The 15,195-nt window shown below is 35.7% G+C and overlaps 1 protein-coding gene across 1 annotated transcript in view; it reads right to left on the minus strand.

The window, feature by feature from the left end:
• Window positions 1–15,195, minus strand: part of DNAH8 (dynein axonemal heavy chain 8) — a 336,734-nt gene that overhangs the window by 268,392 nt on the left and 53,147 nt on the right. Inside the window, exons 10-16 of the mRNA XM_073224126.1 lie at window positions 13,663–13,770; window positions 12,624–12,725; window positions 8,000–8,146; window positions 5,032–5,229; window positions 3,081–3,157; window positions 1,697–1,796; window positions 954–1,073 (exon numbers count right to left, since the gene is read on the minus strand). Of these exons, the coding sequence (XP_073080227.1) occupies window positions 954–1,073; window positions 1,697–1,796; window positions 3,081–3,157; window positions 5,032–5,229; window positions 8,000–8,146; window positions 12,624–12,725; window positions 13,663–13,770 (852 nt within the window). The remainder of the gene's footprint in view (window positions 1–953; window positions 1,074–1,696; window positions 1,797–3,080; window positions 3,158–5,031; window positions 5,230–7,999; window positions 8,147–12,623; window positions 12,726–13,662; window positions 13,771–15,195) is intronic.

Consider the following 15,195-nt stretch of genomic DNA (forward strand, 5'->3'; position numbering starts at 1 on the left):
AACATTGCTTGGTATTTTGCTCTATACATACACATAAGATAGAACACCATCCAGAGCAATTCTGCTTTGTTACTCTGCCTTTTTAGAATACCAAGCAACAAAAGGACAAACTGGCATTTCAGAATGCCCACAGGGCCTAAAAATATCCTGGGGTTTTTCACAAATCTAATCATCTTAGGGACACACAGAATGCACATACAGTTGACCTTTGAACAACAAGGGTTGAACTGTATGGGTCCACTTATTCATAGATTTTTTTCGATGAATATACTGGAAAGTTTTTTGGTAATTTGTGACAATTTGAAAACACATGTTATTTTCTCTGGCTTACCTGATTGTAAGAATACAGAATATAATGCATAAAACATACAAAATATGTGTTAATTTGCTATGTTATTGGCAAGGCTTCCATCAACAGCAGACTATTAGTAGTTAAATTTGGGGGAGTCAAAAGTTATAAATGGATTTTTGACTGCACAGGAGTGGGCACCCCTAACTCCCACATTATTCAAGGGTCATCTGTATTCTATTATTCTCCTTTAGGTCTCAGTTCTTCATACAGTAATACACTCTCTAAGTGTATCTTCACCTTCAGTAATTTATCAGTGACCTATCTGTCCATACATAGAGGTAAGCTTCAGCACCAGGCCTGTACTTTATTGTTTTCAAACGATTATTTTTAAAAAGCCTTTATAAAGTGTACCATATTACTAAAAGGCATAAAGTTATAAGATTCTCCCCCTTAGAGATTAACTGTAATTAAGCAGGCTTATCTACCAAACATGAAAGAATTGGCTTAGTCCCCCTCAAGCATATTTATAAACTAAATTTTCTTTGCCTGGTAAAACAATTAGCTCTGACTATATTGTTGGACATAAATATTATAGAATAAAATATATTTCTTGTATTAAAAACCACCATAATAATCCACAAATTTTTAACTATTGGCTTACAAAGAAATAGTTGATGGGCTCACTTATCCGGCGATAGAGCTGCCTCACCCAAAGTATTTTTCCTGCTATAGGTGGCATGTTGCGAGCAAGAGGGGGATCATCTTTTTGAGAATGATAAATCTGTAATTAAAGATCTGGTATTAATCTTTAAAATTCAATATGATTGAGGAGGCAAAAAATAACTATATTTGCATTGATGTTTTACCATTATTCACATGTTTTGTATACAGGAGGTGGTTAGTAAATATGTAACTGTACTTCAGAGGTAATACAGGAGGTGGTCAATAAATACATAACACACTGCAGAAATATTAACCTGAGGCTCAGGAACTATGGTGTTTGTGATATATGACATTTAATTTTCTCTTGACCTTTATTTCCCATTACTTATACATTTTTCTGCCTTTTGTTCCAAATTTTAAGGAGTTCAAAGGAGGGAGCACATAGCTACATTATCTCTGTCATCATATTCTCCAGAGCTCATATTTCCATACATGAACATACTACTTTAAGTGGGCTTTTCTATACACACATGAATGCAGTTGGGAAAAGACAGTTCTTAAGAACATAGGGATATAAATCTGGCTGTCCAGAGACATACACTGCACATATAGAGGAGTGATCAGAGGTTCTTAGTAATGAAAAGCTCACTCTGAAAAGTTTGGCACAAATTAATGATGGGAAATATTCACTTTTTTCTTTTTGTACTGAAGTATCATTCTATTTATAAATATGATACTTGCCTTCTTAGTAGCTTCAAGTTCAGCCACATAATACTGAAGAATACACCCAATTGTGTGGTTTATTTCTAATTGTAGACAGGGAATGTTTAGCTTCTGGAATCTAAAAGTAATTGAAAGTGAATAATTAAAAAATAAACAAGAAACACACTTAAGAATTGCTGAAGTCCTAAAAATTCATTCATTCACTCATTTGACAAATATTCATCTCTGGCCTCATGCATTGCCCTAGGACATGGTGATAAATAAGACAGGTGTGATCCCAGCTCTCTTAAAGCCTACCTTATGGAAAAGACAAACATCAATCAAGAGTTAGATAAATAATTACTTAAATTACAAGGGTGCCAGAAATGCATTTAACAGGGGAACCCAGGCAAGTCTGGGGAGACAAGAGAGACTTTCTTGAGCAAGTTGATGTTTAAACTGAGATTGAAAAGAGTGAGTGGGGAGTTGGCTTAGCAGAGGTGGAGGGGAGCATGCTGACTGCCCCTCTGCCAATATTAATGCTTATGTAATTCCAAATAGCCATAACCATAATAACGACTTTGTCAGCCAAATATCATTTCCACTTAGAGGCTAAGTGATGCACAGGAACTACTGGAACTGTAATTTTCTCATGTAAGGGAACTGACAGAAGCACACTATAGGTCAAAAGAGAGGCAGAGACAGAGTACTCGCCAAGAAAATGGTACCTGCCATCTAACTGTAGAGTACTGTCCCTTGTCAAAATCACTTTATGTCGCTTTGACTTTTATGATGGTCTCATGAGATGAGGTCTCACACATATGACCCATCATTATATAGCAAAGCTGGGACCAAACCCAGATTCACTGGCTCTCAGGAGAGCCGCCAAAGGGTCCCTACCATGGGCTGTGAGCCCTTCCCATGCCTCCTTGGAAGGGAACAGCTGCTAGTCCAGCTTGTCCCTCTAACCCAGGCTTTCCTGCCCTTTAGGGGAACTCTGCTGGCAGGACTAGAAGGAAAGGGAGCTGCAGGAGCACTCAGAAGGAGAAATGCAAAGTTTGGGGAGCTACTAGCCCTAGACAATTTCACTTTCAGAAATCCTTTCAGCATGCAGAATTAAACATTATTTGTTCCCTTTCCAATAACACTTATGAAATTAACCTCAAATACATTACATAGCTAGAGAGAAAAAAAGAATGAGAAATAATTTCATATTCCTATTGAAAGACTTTTCACTACTAAAAAAACAATGAAACAATCATATTTCAAAATTTTACCAGTCTATTTAATAGTAAAAGATTAAGGTTTGTAAGTTTTAAAGTTTACATAGGAGAGACTTTCAAGAACATCTTATTTGAAATTCTATTTTCAGTTACGAAGTTATCCCACCTGGAAACTATACTGCTTACTGGATTATAAATACCTTTGAAGAAGCTGAAGAGCCTGCTGAGAAGATAAGATTTTTCCAAAAGTACTGTTCATAAATGCCTGTATTTGTATCTGAAATAAAATACTAATATTTAAATGATTTTTGGCATTATGGAAGAGATTATACTGGGTTAAGAACAATTAAAGATTTTCCTAGAGAATCAAAATAGCCTTAAACACACCTACCATCTAAGCATATAGAGCTGCACTGTGCAGTATGGTGGCTCCTGGGCACATGTGGCTACTGAGCATTTGAAATGCTACTACTTGGGAGTAGGATGAGCTATAGGTATAAAATACACACCTAGATTTCAAAGACTTAGTACAAAAAAAAAGAAGTAAAATATCTCAGTGATTTTTATACTGATGACATGTAAAAATGATATATTTAGTATGTTGGGCTGAATAAACTATATAATTAAAATGTTTCTTTTAACTGTTATTCATGTGGCTAACAGAAAAATTTTAATTACATATGCGGTTTGCATTTGCCACTCATTATTTATTGACTATTACTGACCTAGAGAATTTATAAGGGAATGTCCCTAACCAAGTGTCTTTCTTTGAATTGTTTAGAATTTCTAAGCATATTAGTAGAGCAATGTAATAATGCTTTAGACACCCATGGTCAACAGGTGGTATTTTCCAACTGCTGCTCTCAGAAACCTCTTTGCCATGCTACGCAAGAATAAGAAAATATTCTTCTGAGGCTCCCACCATCCCTGCAGTGAACTCCAGATTCCTGGTACCCAACCAATGGAATTGTGGCACCCTTTGTAAGTTACTTTCACTTATAGATTGTATTGGTATGGTCTACTAATATATGCCACGTGCATTAATCAAACATTGGGAAAGGAAGGAGCATTAAAAAGCTGGCACCTCTTTTAAAATATTAAAAAGTTAATATGTCCTCTAAATATACTGAAAACTAAAATTTGTATCGAAGACCCCAGTAAAGCCTTTATGACAAATAATCTTTATTAGTAAATCATAAAAATAATTTAAACAATAATTTTTTTAACCCACAAATTCCCATTGCCATAAAGCTATAACTCCCAGACCATTTTGGAAGCAAATTCCAACCTGCCCAAAAAGCCAAACACTAAGAGTAATAACTAAAATATATCATACTATCAAAGAGCCTAACTTTCAAAAGCTCAAAAGAAAAGGTGATATTGTTAGAATTTTAGGATCTTTCTTATTTCTATGGCCCAGAGTATATGTAATGTAGTTTTCAAAGAATCATCAAAAAATAAGTGAGAAAAACATATAAATTTTTCTCACCTTCATGGCAAGAATTTCAGCTTCAGTTCTTATCCCTCTATGTGACATTCTTCAGCAAAGAGGAGACCACTCCCCAGGGCTAACCCTGGTTTTTTAGTAGTTTCTAGTAAGAGAGTAACTGAGGTCATATAAGCCCAAAAGGTGAGAGAAATAGGTTGCAGTCTCACCAGACACACTTTTTAACTACCCTTCATTCCTCTGGTGCCCCATAAGCTATAACAGACAGGATGAGCGCCTCTTCAGAGTTGTCCTCTATGCTGCAGATAGAATATGGCCATAAAGTACAAGGCCAGGGGGAAAGTGATCCACAGTCCTACTGTCATCAAATCTTTTCACACTTAAAACAAAGAAAATGGACTCCAAATTTTCCCTTCCACTGGAAAAATGATCGGCTCCTTGGCACAATAAAAACTGAATACAAATTTTAATGTAAACTAAAAATGAACCCTAGTTACAGCCCTTTGGGCTTCTGGTTATTCACTGCTGTCTTTTATTGAATAGCCTCATTTAAAAAAAGAAGGAAAATATTTTGTGTACTAGTTAAAATTATTCACACTGGCAATGTTTTTTTCCCTATCAATTTGCAAAAGTCACTTACAAATAGTAAATACATGAATTACATTTCAGCTGAACTAAAGTAAAGAGTATGCATAATTACTTACCTCTAAAGCATTGATTTTTGCCATGAACTCTAAGAAATCTGTTTCAAATTCTGTCCTCCTTGGATCCAGAATATCATATTGCTTTTTCTTAACCCCTTGATATATATTTTTCAATTTTATTGCCATAATATCTATTCCTTGTATCGTAGAATTACTCAAGGTTGAGTATGTTTGCAAAATAGTTATCATTTCTGTAATCTTAAAAAGAGAAATGTAATTTTATTTAAAAAGTAGTACTATTAGCACCCTTCCCTAAAGTGAATTCTTACTGAATCATTGATTTAAAAAAACAAACCAATAAACAGGCCTTAGAATCATTTAGCTAAGACCAACCAGAAGAGATAAAAGAGAAAACAAATCTGTCACCAATAACTACTACTCTAGACTGTTTAAAATAAATGATGTTCTATCATATCCAGAGACTGTTAACAACCTTTTTCAGAATTTGGTCACTTGTCTTTCAAGAGGGAGAAAAAGCCAATTTGAGTAAAAGCCCTGACAGATGTCTTGCAAATAGCTTCATCCTTTTGTTCTTGGGAAGTTTCTGCAAGTCATTTCACTGGATTACTGTATTCAAAAGCTTTCCCACTCTTCTGCCCACAGAGTGACAGCAGAAGAGTCAGTCATGTGAGGTGAGCACCAGCAATCACACTCCCACTCGCTCATCCTCGTCTCAGCTTATCACCAGCTCTCCTGACCTTTGGCCTCTCATATCGACAACCAATTCATAATCCCGTCTCTGCTCACCCACCTTAGCACCCTTTCCAGTTCTCAACTTGCTATGATTCCTTCGTCCCTGTGTCACTGGGAGTAAAGACCCTAGACCTCCTCCTAGCTCCGGTTCCTTCAGTCTCCCCGCAGCAATACCAGCCACCCATCCCTTCTCTTCCCTGACACAAATGTTCAGGGTACAAAGAAAACAAACCTAAAGAAGGAGCTCTAGGAAATATCAATAGTCACCAAAATTTACATGGCAGGAAGACAAAGAAGAAGCAGGTTCTGTCCACAGCAACCTATGGGTTACTCTGACTCAGGCTGATATCCTTCTAATTGGACATTTGCCCCCAAGAAGTCTCTATTGTTCACAAAGCAGTTCCATACAACAGTTTCCTAAATACTGTGCCAAAAGCACAAGCAATAGAAGAAAAACTTCATAAATTGGACTTAATCAAAATTAAAAATTACTGTGCTTCAAAAGACACATCAAGAAAGTGAAAAGAGTAGAATGAAAGAAGATATTTGCAAATTGCATCTAATAAGGGACTTATACCCAGAACTCGTACCTCAACAGTAAAAATACAAATAACTAAATTTAAAATTTGCAAAGGATTTGAATAGAAATTTCTCCAAAGAAGAATTACAAATGGACAATAAGGACATTAAAAGATATTCACCATCATTAGTCATCAAAAAAATGTAAACCAAAACCACAATGAGGCAATACTTCACACCCACTAGGATGGCTAAATTCAAAAAGGCGGGTGATAACAAAGGCTGCCGAGGCTGTGGAGAAATCAGGGCCTCACACATTGCCGGTGAGAGTGTAAGATGGTGTGGCTGTGTTAAGAAGTAATATGGCAGCTCCTCAACAAATTAAAAAAGGAGTTACTATATAACCCAGTGATTCCACTCCTCTGTATATACTGAAGAAAAATGACAGCATATGTCCACACAAAATGTGTACAAACATGTTCACAGTAGCATTATTCCTAATAGTCAAAAAGTGGAAACAACCCAGATGTCCATCAACTAATAAGTGTATAAATAAAATATGGTATCCATACAATGGACTATTATTCAGCAATAAAAAGGAATGCTACAACATAGGGGAACCTTGAAAACATGCTAAGTGAAAGAAGTCAGTCACAAAAGACCACATATTATGAGTCCATTTTTATATACAGAAGGTAAATCTATAGAAACGGAAAGTAGATTAGTGGTTACTTAGGGCTGGGAAGAGGGGAGAGTGGAATGTGATTGCCAATGAGTATAGGTTTCCTTTCAATGGGAATGAAAATGTTCTAAAAGTAGATTGCTACAGTGGCTGCACAGCCTTGTGAATATACTAGAAAATATTGACTTGTATACTTTAAATGGGTTAACTGTATATATGTGAATTATATCTCAATAAGGCTGCTAAAGAAACAAAAAACAGCCTCAAGGATGGATGAATGAAGGACCCCATTCAATAACTTGGTTCTCTGCATCACTTGTATTTTCCTATCATGGCTGGATCAGGAGGTTACAAATAAAAAATAGGCCTCCCACATGTCTAGGAAATACCCTTCAACCTGTGTAATGCCCTCACCAATTTCCAATAAATGATGAACAGGATCCTAAATATTACCAAGATTTGGGAGTTGACAAAATGGTAGAGGTGTGGGTAGGGTGGTACCTAGGTGATATCTGTATAGACATTTCAAAGGCTGACTCCAGAAGCCTCTGGTATGGACTGCCCTGTCCCCTGAAAAAAAAAAATTACTCGTCCCCCAGCAGTCCTAAAAAATGAATCAAAGGTATAGAAATTTCTAACATATGTCTGCCCAGCAAAGGCATCACCCACTCAATGTTTATGAGTATACCATTTTTACTGACCTAGAAAGAGAAGGTGCCTATTCATCCAGATATTACGCAACTACTGGGTTTTGCCAGGTACTGTACGTATTTCATCTCACAGTTTCTCTCAGCTTAATGAAATGTTTACAAACAGAGGCTTTTAAGTTTGAGTTCCATAGGTGGAGGTAGAATTGAGGTCATGAGAGAGGCAAAAGTTTGCAACGGTTTTGCAGTAATCAGGAATGAAAAACTAAGTTATAATAAAGTGTAGTGACCTGTGAGTAATACCAGATGATACATATCAACAGTGAGATGAGAGATCTGGGACAATGATTCTCAATGGTCTTATGTAAAATACAAAATAACCAGAAGGTATGGTTGGTGGTGAGTACAGTGACTGCATAATGCTTACCTTCTCCAGTCTTTTACAGAAAGCTTCAAATTTTCCAAATATATACATTTCTGAAACTTCAAAAGATTTTTCCCCTGAAGATTCTAAAATCTTTTCCCTTGTCTTGTGAAAAGATGTCTGATATTCCTTGAATAGAAAAATGCAGTCCTTTAAGAAAAATAAAGAAGGAAGAGAAAGGATGATGAGACTTTGCTCAGGAGTTAAAGATTCAAAACTCCTGTTCTCACGCCAAACTGATCACATCAGACACTCAATAGGAGCCACTGTTGTTAACATTAAAAATTAAAGTTCTCTGCCTACACATTGAAAAACCTGTGAAAATGAATATAGTTTTATAAATTCACATCACATTTTTCATCTTCCTCATTCACTTTTTTCTCTTATCTGTATCAAAGTATGACATATACTGCATAAACATACATATGACATACGTGTATGTAAACATATATAAGTATGACATACATTTTCATGGCTAATTAGCAAGACCAAGAGGCCAGAAATTATCTATCAATTTTATTTGTTATCAATTATCTATTCAGTTGGCATCTGTCTTTTAATTAGCATTCTTTATGGATAGGCATGTAAAACATAATCACCCAACCATTATTATTTCTACACAAGGAGATCATAAAGTCTTTGATGACTGCATTGCTGAAATCCTGATATTTGACTACAGCTATGCCACTGGCCAGTTCAACTAGGCTAGTGAACATATCAGAAATATAAAAGAGGACATGATCACTAGGATCCATTAAGAATTCACTGTCATTCATATCATGCTAACATCTCCTAAAAACAAACCATTTTTAAAATAATGTTAAGTATGGCTAATATCCAAAAGACAAGAAATAACAAGTGTTGGCAAGGATGTGGAGAAAAGGGAACCCTCCTACACTGTTGGTGGGAATGCAAACTGGTCCAACCACTGAGGAAAACAATATAGATGTTCCTCAAGAAACTAAAAAATAGAAATACCCTGCAACCCAGTAATTCCACGTCTGGGGATTAGCCAAAAAAACAAAATCACTAATTTGAAAAGATGTATGCATATCTATGTTCATTGCACCATTATTTACAATAGCAAAGACACGGAAGCAACCCAAATACCCACCGATGAATGGATAAGAAGATGTAGTACATATACACAATGGAACATACTCAGGCATACAAAAGAAGAAAATCTTGCCAATTTGTGACAACATGGACAGACCTAGAGGGTATCATGCTAAGTGAAATACGCCAGGTGGAGAAAGACAAATACTCCATGGTTTCACTTATATGTGAACCTAAAAAACAAAACAAATGAACAAAAAAGAAATAGACCCATAAATACAGAAAACAGACTGCTGGTTACCATAGGCAGTGGGGTGGAAGGATGGGTAAAATAGGTGAAGGGGATAAAAAGGTACAAAATGCAAATTGTAAAATAAGTTAGTCTTAGGAATGGAAGTACAACAGATAGAATATAACCAATAATACTGTAATATCTTGGTATGGTAACAGGGGGAACTACACTTAACATGGCAAACATCTCGTAATGAATATAATTACTGAGTCACTATGTTGTACATCTGAAACCAATACAATATTGTATATCAATTTGTTTCCAATTAAAAAATAAATAACAAATAATAAATAAAATAATTTTAAACTTTTTCAAAGCCACCAATGGCATGTCAAATCTTAACCATAATGCCATCTTTCTGGTTCTGATTCTTCCATCTCTCTCCTCACCAAGTAAAGATTTATTATTACATTGGACCCCCTTGGATAATCCAGGATAATCTCCCCATCCTAAATTGATTAGCAACCTTAATTCCACCTGCAACCTTAACCTCCCCCTTGCCATGTGACAAAACATATTCACAGGTTCTAGGAATTAGGATGTAGACATTTTTGAAGGGGACCATTATTCTGCCTATTATAGCCACTAAATCAAAATTTTTATGAATGGGAGTTAGGAATTTATATTTTTAACAAGTTCCCCAGGTGATTCCTACAAACATTCAGATTTTGTAAACAATCGGTCTCCTATTTGCTTCTAACTGACACATTCTCCTTCCTTTACTTCAATCTCTAAAATAACATCCTTGTTCTCAAGGTCACTGATTATTTTTCACTCATCCAACAACAGTTTACCAGTGCTTATCATGAGTTAGGAATTCCTTGAGATGCTAGGAATACAGATAGGATTCCTAAACTTCATGGAATATATCATCTAATGGGAATGAATAATTATTACTTCCTTTTCACCAACCAATATTTTCATCTTGGGCAAATATGGTCCTGAATAACAATTCTCATTGTTTCCTCCAACTCACCCAAAAATTATTCCTAAAAACTATACAGTAAAAGTTTCCTGAAACTTCGATGTAATAGAAACTAGAATTCAGAAAACCAAGCTGCTATTCCTAATTCAGTCAGCATAATGACTTGTGACTTTAAGAATATTAAAAGAATTATAAGACTAATAGCTAAATTCCATGCAAAGAGTTCTGATTCCTACAAATTGGTAAACTTTAGGGGAGCAATTTTGGAATACCACCTCTAAAATTAACTCAGAAGAAACTATAAAGGGAGACATGGAATCCAACAAACAACAATAACAACAGAAATGAGAAACTCTTAGGAGGATATTGGGTTGTTTTGAATCTGGGGATAGAGTGAGCAAGAGTGAATAAAAAACAGAGAGAAGATAAATATTATTATTAATGAATAAGTAAACATATAAAAGGCAAAGATTATTATGAGAATATTACCAACATTATGCTACTGAATTTCAAATTTTAGGCAAATTGGATAAATTCCTCAGAAATATTGCTAAAACTGACTAATAGAAATAATGAAGAATAGAAATAATAGCCAAATAACTAGTTTTTTTAATGAGTCAGTAATGCATTTGTAAAGCATATATAGGGAGTTCATAACTAGACTACATAAAGAACTCCTACAACTCAACAATAACAAAACAAACAACCCATTTCAAAAATCAGTAAATGACTTCAATAGACATTTCTCCAAAGAAGATACACAAATGGCCAATAAACACATGCAAACACGTTCAACCATCAGTAGCCATTAGGAAAATCAAAACCACAGTGAGATACCACTTCATACCCATTAGGATAACTACTACCAAAAAAGTAGAAAACAACCAGCATTGGAATTGCAATTCTTCATCTTCTGTTTCTCCTGAACACTTTTTTTTATCCTCTGATTCCAGAGGTCAGAGCACAGTGACAGCAGTGCTTGGGGACAGCCCTGTGAGTGCAGCAGCTCACGCCCTGGGTTGAGGGCACTCAGCATTCTTTCTGGCTCTACCTCTCAGTCCCAGCCTCATGTCATGGCTCTGCAAAACCCTGGAATCAGTGTATGAAGACAGCCAATAACCATTTCCAGTTGTAGCCTTCTTGATGTGGTCATTTCTTTTAGAATTACAAAAATCTTTTACATACTTTTCCAGAGAATAAAAAAAGGGGGATAAAAGGAAATACTTCTTTCCCCTTTTCCACCCCCACTTATTCTAAGACCTTAGTGCCAAAAACATTGACAAGGACAGTATACAGACTATTCCCCTCATGAATATAATTGTAAAAAACATGAACAAAATTTTAGCAAACTAAATTTTTTTTAAAAAGTATTTTAAAAAAGGAATTATACCATGACCAAATTGACTTTATCCAAGGAATATTAGGATAGCTTCATTTTGGAAAACCTAAAAATGTCAACCATCACATTAACAGACTGAGAAGAATCTTATAAGCATATCAATAAATATGTGCAGAAAAGATTTTTTTTCAAAACCTATTCATATCTTTAAAAAATATCTTCTAGTACTAAAAGTAGGAACAGAACTTCCTAATCTAATCAGGGATGTATTTAAAACCTATGAAAGCACCAGACTAAATGGAGAATGTTAGAAACATTCTCTTTCAATAGACAAAAATCAGATGCCAACTAGTCACTTCTCAATATCTATGAGTCTACTGCTATTTTGTTCATTTAGAGGTTGGGGTCGGTGGGTAGGGTTGGTAATCAGGATAAAGGAGCACAAAACTTCTCAATCACATATAATTTGGCCATGGGGATAGTAGTACAGCACAGAGAATATAGTCAGTTGGTTCTGTAACATCATCTTATGTTGACAGATAGTAAAAGCACTAGTGGGGGTATGGATTTAATAATATGGGTAACTGTTGAACCACGGTGTTGTACACTTGAATTCAATATCAGATTGTATATCAATGACACCTCAATAAATAAAAGATAAAAAGAATCAGATGCCAACTATCACTATGCCAATTTAAGGATGTCTGGCAGTCCTAGCCAATGCAAAAAGGTAAGAAAATGAAATTAACAGGGGCTGAAGTGAGACGCGAAAGCACACAAGAGGGGTCTGATACAGGCAGTCATTACAGGAGAAGATGAAGATTAAATTATACCCTAAAAGGAGCACTAAATATAAAGGGGAGTAGATCATTTTAATAAGTTCTTTTTATATTCTTATATGCTACTCTGTACATTGTTTCTTCCAAAGTTAACATGTTTTGTGAATGAAGAGAGTAAACAAAATTGGGCCAGATGGTGAAAACTTTACTACGAAAATAAGAATACTTATACAAACCTGAATTTTCTTTAACACAAATGGTGTTTCCTGATCCCATACATGGATAGTTCCTCCATCAGTAATATAAGCTTTACATGCTGTCACCATTTGATTTGTTATCTAAAATAAATATAAGTCCAAGATAACTATAGGTAAAGAGAAAATGAAATTTGGGTTTTTTTTTAAATCACAAGCATAAATATATGGTTAGTAAACTCACAGAATTAATTAAGCACAAAATAAAAAAAACAAATAAATATAGACACTCCAGTCAAATAAGACCCAAAGTCACATTTACCTACTACATTTAAGTCTATGTCACTGGGGCCATAAATTTCAAAGTCAACCGTATTTTCCCCTTGTCTATGTCTCTTCTAGGAGGTCTTAACCCAGTCCAAGTATGATTCTTCACCATCCTCCAACATACAAACTAAATATGAAGTTCACCACCTCTCACATCCCCCAAAACAGTATGGGGGGAAAAAAAAGAAACAAGAGCCATTTAAGTGGTCAGGAGGGTAGATCGAGATGGCAGACTGACGCACAGAAACATTGGAGAATTCTTAAACTGTGGAAAGCACATGGGATTAAATCTACAAGACAAAAAAAAAACAAGAGACTAGAGAAAAACAGAACCCAGTTCTGGAGAAGGTTACTGTGAAGGTGGACAGTGACGAGAAATCTGCAAGACGGGAGACAAAGTGAGATGGCCCTCAATTGTGATGCTGTTGCACACTGAATTTGGAGCAACTTGTTAATTGTGAGCAGAATTCTTAGCTCTTGGGCAAACTATTTGGAATGGATACATTACAAGCATCACAGGCTACATTTAAACAAAAAGCCTAGGGCTCACCTCTGACAAGAAGAAAGGTGCTCTTTAAATTACATACAACTGACTCCAGTCAACACCTTTTCTTTCTTGTCCACTGGAAGTATGAAAATCCAGAACTCTGAGAGGCACTCAGACTTCCCATTTCCCTTCCCCGGCTCAAAGGGAAAGCGTTATGAACTTTTTCACAGGGTTGTGTGTGTGATTTTTTTTCCCTTGGAAACTTACCTTGATAAACAATGAGGTCATTCTCTCTGAGGTATTATAGTATCTTGACACACTGTGAATCATTCTGATGGCATTAATCAAATTTTGTATACCTCGCACCATGGAAACCTGAAAATTGAAACACATTAAGTGAATTCCATCAAATGTTTATGGTTTTAATAACCAATATCCTATACTTCAAAACTCTAAACATACATAAAATAGTATAACATTTTAATCTTAAAGTCAAGTTTTACTAAATGCATTGTGGCAACCTACACTGGATCTTAGAATACAGAAGGGACATCAGCTTTAACAAATGTACCACGGTAATGGAGGCTGTTAACAGAACAGGGTGAAGAGAATTCTGTACCACTGTTGTAACTTTTCTGTACATCCAAACTTAAAAGTTTATTTAAAAATAAAAATGTAGAGGTGAGCATGATTTTAAGGATTGATGTTCATTCTGATCTTTTTAAAGATACAGAACTTCACATCCTGAAGGATAAAGTGACTTAGTCAGAAAGCTAGTTAAAAATAAAGATAAGACTAGAACTCATTTCCCCTTACTCAATTCAATTCACCTTCAGCAAACCTAGTAAATGTCACTAGGTTCTGAGGACACTGGGAGAAACCTAGATAGACATAAACTAACCTAGAGGAGGGCCAGGGAGTGGAAGACACGCACACAAACCAGGGAAGAAGAATAGCACCACGCAACTCAGAACAAGTGCAACCAAGATATGAAACAATTGCTAATTTATATCAAATGCTTACTATGTGCCAGGCAACAAAGAGCTGCACATATTACCTTAATTTATGCTGATAGCAACCATTTAAGGTAGGTTGGATTTCATCAGATCTAAAACATCACTGACTGAAAGAATGCACCATTATTTTATGTGCTACCAAGAAAGGAGAATGCCCAAGGTGGGGAGTCTTAACTCCCGCATAAAACTAAGCCACCAATGAACTACAACCTCTCTGTACAAGGGAGCATGAAATAAGCAAGCCATGGGGAAAATAATAGGAACAAAACTTACATGTCCTAATCATGCTCCTTGGGGAGGGAGGGAAAATAAACTTCCCTGAGAATTTGTACCACTCACTGCAGTCTGGATTCACACCAATGGTACCAAAAACAAAACAAACACTATCCCTCAGGGAGAGAACCTATAATCCAAGATGGAGTCAAATCACATGCACAATGATTCATAAAACTCAATTGTCTGTAAGATAGGCTCTGAGCACACAAGATGTAAAAATGTGAACAAAAAAGTGTGTCTTAGAACCTATAAGATAAAGTAATATGACTATTTCCATTTTGCAAATGAGAAAATGAAAATGAGAGGTAGGGAAGTTAAGTACTTTGTCCAAGGTCCCATGGCTATTCACATAACTGCAGTTATGTGCCTGAGATTTTGAGACCTGGCTTTTAACTAGGATGCCAATCAGAATAGAAGAACAGAGAAGGTCAATGGCACTCCTGCACTCAAGGAGCTTGCCTTTTACTTTCTAGGACAATATAAAATATATAAAAAGATTTTTTTAATG

Source organism: Manis javanica, chromosome 16 (assembly GCF_040802235.1).
Source record: "Manis javanica isolate MJ-LG chromosome 16, MJ_LKY, whole genome shotgun sequence".
NCBI classification, from domain to species: domain Eukaryota; kingdom Metazoa; phylum Chordata; class Mammalia; order Pholidota; family Manidae; genus Manis; species Manis javanica.